The sequence below is a fragment of the Sinocyclocheilus anshuiensis genome, unplaced genomic scaffold, assembly GCF_001515605.1.
Source record: "Sinocyclocheilus anshuiensis isolate Anshui unplaced genomic scaffold, SAMN03320099.WGS_v1.1 scaffold1102, whole genome shotgun sequence".
Classification (NCBI taxonomy): domain Eukaryota; kingdom Metazoa; phylum Chordata; class Actinopteri; order Cypriniformes; family Cyprinidae; genus Sinocyclocheilus; species Sinocyclocheilus anshuiensis.
Window position 1 is genome coordinate 462,881 of NW_015539924.1, and position 5,176 is coordinate 468,056.

Genomic DNA, 5,176 nt, shown 5'->3' on the forward strand with positions numbered 1-5,176 from the left:
ATTTGGGCAGTGTTATGCAAATCTTCCCACACAGTGACGTAGACATGTGGGGGCGTGTTTAAACGAGTCGTTTTAGGAGGGCGTGGACAAGTCTTAACTTTTATAAAGAATATCTCTTTGGATTTGAGACTTTAGTCTTTGCAACTTTACAGATCTTATCTATGCACGAACAGCTTGTGACACTCCAAAGAGAAAGGAAAATTTGAAATTGCATCATATGACCCCTTTAATAAATTCAAAAAATTCTTTAAAACTTCAGAGGATTCTGTAGTTTCAAGAAACAACCTTATCTCCTAAACATCATCTTGTCCCAGGACAGAAGCTGCTTACCAGCGAGAGGGTGAAGGGGTTGTTAGGTCTGTGATCGGTCTCGTATAAGATGGCCAGAGTAGCTGCTTTAACACCAATAGCAGAAGAAACCTTTCCCACTGTTATCTGACAATCAGCAGTGAAGAAATGAAGGGGGAAAAGGAGAATAGAAAGAAAATGCAAATCAGGAGAAAGAAAAAATTTGGTAGATATTCAAACCATAGTGGAAAGTGATAGAGATGTGAAAGTGTGAAAAAGCGAAGACTTTTTAATCAAATGTAAATTAAAATGTAAACAAATGTACAATATTTAAATGCATTCTTTTTTCATGAAAGTTCTCTTTTTTTTTGTAAGAAACTATGCCCTATTTCTATACCCCCATTTAATAGATTTCTATCTATGAATAAGGAATACTACTATATAGAAATATGATCAGTTTTACCACCATCTTATTTCTTCATGCTACAGGGACTTAAAATGAAAATGTAATGTTTATCTGCTTACCCCCATGGCATCCAAGATGTAGGTGACTTTGTTTCTTCAGTAGAACACAAACGAAGATTTTTAACACAAACCATTGCAGTCTGTCAGTCATATAATGGCACTCAATGGGCTCCACGGCTTTGAGAGTCAAAAAAAACATACAGACAAAACCAAATTAAACCCTGCGGCTCGTGACGATACATTGAGGTCTTAAGACACAAAATCATCGGTCTGTGCAAGAAACTGAACAGTATTTACATCATTTTTTTTACCTCTGATCCACCACAATGTCCCACTGTCCTGAGCGCGTTCACAACATCCAATGAGTGACACGTGTACGTGCTCTGGCATAGTAGATGCATGAGCGGGAGCGGAAGCGATCTGTCGCGCGTATACGTCACTCATTGGATGTTTTGAACGCACTCAGGACAGTTGGACATTGCAGTGGATCAGTCACGAGCCACAGGGTTTAATTTGGTTTTGTCTGTGTATGTTTTTTTTTTACTCTCAAAGCCGTGGAGCCGATTGACTGCTGTTATATGACTGACAGACTGCAACGGTTTGAGTTAAAAATCTTCGTTTGTGTTCTACTGAAGAAACAAAGTCACCTAAATCTTGGATCCCCTGGGGGTAATCAGATAAACATCAAATTTTCATTTTTGGGTGAACTATTCCTTTAAGAAAAAGCAACATTTCTTAAAGTATTGTAATCTCTCAGCAAACTACTACATAAAAACGATGATTGTGTTCTTTCATGCATTCAATGTGTAACAAATGTGATGCTCCTTCAAAGGAGCGATGTGCTCATTTTATAACGTATATTGTGCAAGAAATGCGTGACAGTTTTTACACTGGCCCTAGTTAGAAACCAATTCATTTTCAGAATTGTACAAAATAAGAAGGAAAACATAACTGCTTTATCAATGGCAAAACATCAAAGTGTTTATGACATGCAAGGTGTTGGTCAGTTTATTATTTTGTTCAGTTTATTAGCAGCTTGAATACCTGTTTGGAGGAGTCAAGGCACTCTACACGTCTGATTTCAGAGTGATCTGTGTGTTTATCGAGCTTCAGCTGTGTTTCTGAATCTTCACTGCACTACAACCAATGGGAAAATGCCTTTCAATATTAATTACAGATTCTGATATATTCTGTAATGTGACTCAAACCACAGTCTGTGCAGATATAGTTCAGAGGGTTTATGTAGTCTAAAACAAGAGAGCTCCTCTAATTACCATTATTAATATAATCACAATGTTTTACCTGCTGGTGTTGGACTGAAGGAACAGGAGACAGACGACAGGAAAGAGTAGAGGATTCTGGGATAGCGTGAAATGAGAAGGCTTTAGAAGGAGAGGAGGAAACAGCAGCAGAGCTTTCATCTGCCTGTGTGAGGAGAGCAGGAAGATGTAGAAAAAGGAAACATTTAAAAAAAAGAAATCACAATCCAAAGATTATACAGAAACTGAACACTAAGATGACAGAAGGGGAGGACAGAGATAAAATAATAATTAAAAAATAAATTGCCACTACTACTAGTAATAAATGATTTATTATTATTATTATTATTATAGTAAAATACAGCATTATTTTAAATATTGTTATAATTAATAAATAAAATACTACTACTAACAATAAATTGTATTGAAAAATATTAATGTAGATGATACAAAAATATTAATATGTATTAAATAACTTTTTTAATTTATAACATAATATAATAAATTATAATAAATAAAATATAAAATATTTAGTTACAATAAACAAATAAAACACTACTACTACAAATATAATATTAAACATGAATCAGTTATTATTATAAATATAATACAAATACAATTACAATAACATTAGTGTTTTAATAATTAATTTAAAAAATTTAAATTCAAATGATTTAAAATATATATTTTATTACAAATGTTAATTAAATGTTAATGAATGTTTATTCAAAAATATTCAATTATTGCATTTTATTTTATTTTTTAAATATTATAACATTTGTATGAATCAGTTATTATTGTGAGTGGAGCTGATATTGAAATATTAATACAGTTTATATTAAATATTGTTGTAAAGAAATTAAATTCGTACTACTACTAAACAATACAATTATAATAATATTAGTGTTTTGATCATATTTAATAATATTCTAATTGAATCACTTTTAAAAATCAGTTATGAATATTATACAATAATCATATTGGTCAAAAACCGTGAAGATCTCAGTCTATCTCTATAGGAGAGAACGAAAAAGGGAAAGAAAGACAGAAAGAGAGAACAGAGGACTGCATTCAGCAAAGTGGCCAACCACAACGTGATTATTTTATGCATTCCTGATTAGTTCTGCTGAAATGAAAGCGTGCTGACCAAACAACCTGTTCTGCATTTCTTCTGCCTCAGTTGTTGCGTTCAATAATTATATAAGTCAGGATGAAAAAGAAAAGGTCACTGTAAATAAAGCATGGAGAAAGACAGAGACCACCGGATGCTGGCACATTTAAGTCCTTTCAAGGGGAAATCCCTCATGAGGTCAAGTAAGGACAAAAACCAAAACGCAACACAGCACTTGTTAAAACACACTAAACATGCTCATGCCTTTATCACCAGCAAGGTGGACTATTGTAATGATCTCCTCACCGGCCTTCACAAGAAGACCATTAGACAGCTGCAGCTCATCCAGAACGCTGCTGCCAGGATTCTGACAAGAACCAGAAAATCTGAGCATATCACACCAGTCCTCAGGTCCTTACACTGGCTTCCAGTTATATTTAGTATTTATTTTAAAGTATTTTTATTCGTTTATAAATCTCTCAACGGCCTAGAACCTAAATACATTGCAGATATGCTCACTGAATATAAACCTAACAGACCACTCAGATCATTAGGATCGAGTCAGTTAGAAATACCAAGGGTTCACACAAAACAAGGGGAGTCCGCTTTTAGCTATTATGCCACCCGCAGCTGGAACCAGCTTCTAGAAGAGATCAGATGTGCTAAAACATTAGCCACATTTAAATCTAGACTCAAAACTCATCTGTTTAGCTGTGCATTTATTGAATGAGCACTGTGCGACGTCCGAACTGATTGCACTGTATTTTATGTATAATCATTTTCGATTTGTAACTATTTTAAATTCATTTTAAATCAATTTTTAAATAATTTTAAAAGTTTTTAAATTCCTTGTTTTATTGTTGTGATTATTTTTTTATGTAAAGCACTTTGAATTACCATCGTGTATGAAATGTAATATATAAATAAACTTGCCTTGCCTAAACCGGCCACTGAAGTTTTGTGAGCACACAGTAAGCAGGGATATACCATCATGCGTTAGTATTACTGACGCAATCCAACCATAAGTTTTGCTTTTCACCTGAGGTTGAGGTGGTTTGCCAGTGAACAGGCAGCTCAGTTGCTGAGCTCGCTCTTTAATGCTCTTTTTGTTGAACTGTCTAGTAATTTCAGCCTGCACTTTTCTCTGCAAAGTATTCAAAGGCAAAAGAGACGAAAAGCATTACATGAAAGGAAGGAAGTAAAACCACGACTGTCTGTAGCAATAATAGGTAGGCAGAAATGTACTAGGTTTGGATTGATGCATCACACCATTCACCTGACTGACTTCCTCTTCCAGCTTCTGTAGGCACTGCAGCATGCCGCCCAGGGCTGGTGTGAATGACGGGAGTGAATCTGAGGGGTCTGCCGGCTGGAGCACTTTGAAGGGAATGTGAGGAGATCTGGGACGAGACTCACTGACTTGATAACTTGAGGGAATTCCAGTGAGCTGGAGAGTGCGGTGAACGCTAGTGGTTTTATAGCTGGACTGGATTTCTGTGTGACCGTGACTGGACTGGATTTCTATACGGTGCTCAGAATGATGGGTCTCATTCTGCGTGTGAGATTCCAGCAGTCTTAGATAAGGAGAAGGCTGAAAGGACACAGGTGACAATTTGTCAAAGCTGAAGCCAGATTCACTCAAAAATTATAAGGGATGCACGATATATCGGTGCCATATTGGTTATCAGCAGATTTTTTTTTTTTTAAATGTATCGTATTGGTAGATACTGGATATTTTAATAGTTCGTGCTAATTTTCTCTATTTTTACATTTAGATCATATAGTACTAACTAACCTACACAGTGAATATAAAAAAAAAAAAACTAATTTAATAACACTGCTAAATAGAATCTTTAGCACAATCTTAAAATAAATATCCATCCATACTTTTCATTATAATTGTGGTGTCTACATTCACTTGTAGAATGAATTTACTTTAAGATTTTACTTTATTTTGAATTTTTATTTAAAAATGTATTTTTATATTTGAATTATTTATTTAAAAATTTTTCATTTGAATTATTTTATTACATTTTATTGAGTTTTAATTAAA

General features: G+C 34.4%; 1 protein-coding gene across 2 annotated transcripts in view; it reads right to left on the reverse strand.

Moving 5' to 3' along the window:
• Positions 1–5,176, reverse strand: part of LOC107686639 (protein-methionine sulfoxide oxidase mical2b-like) — a 61,228-nt gene that overhangs the window by 24,559 nt on the left and 31,493 nt on the right. Inside the window, exons 18-22 of one of the 2 annotated variants that reach the window (XM_016483703.1) lie at positions 4,400–4,714; positions 4,163–4,267; positions 2,056–2,178; positions 1,798–1,890; positions 331–435 (exon numbers count right to left, since the gene is read on the reverse strand). The exons of the other annotated variant lie outside the window; for it this stretch is intronic. Of the exons in view, the coding sequence (XP_016339189.1) occupies positions 331–435; positions 1,798–1,890; positions 2,056–2,178; positions 4,163–4,267; positions 4,400–4,714 (741 nt within the window). The remainder of the gene's footprint in view (positions 1–330; positions 436–1,797; positions 1,891–2,055; positions 2,179–4,162; positions 4,268–4,399; positions 4,715–5,176) is intronic. 2 annotated transcript variants of the gene reach the window in all.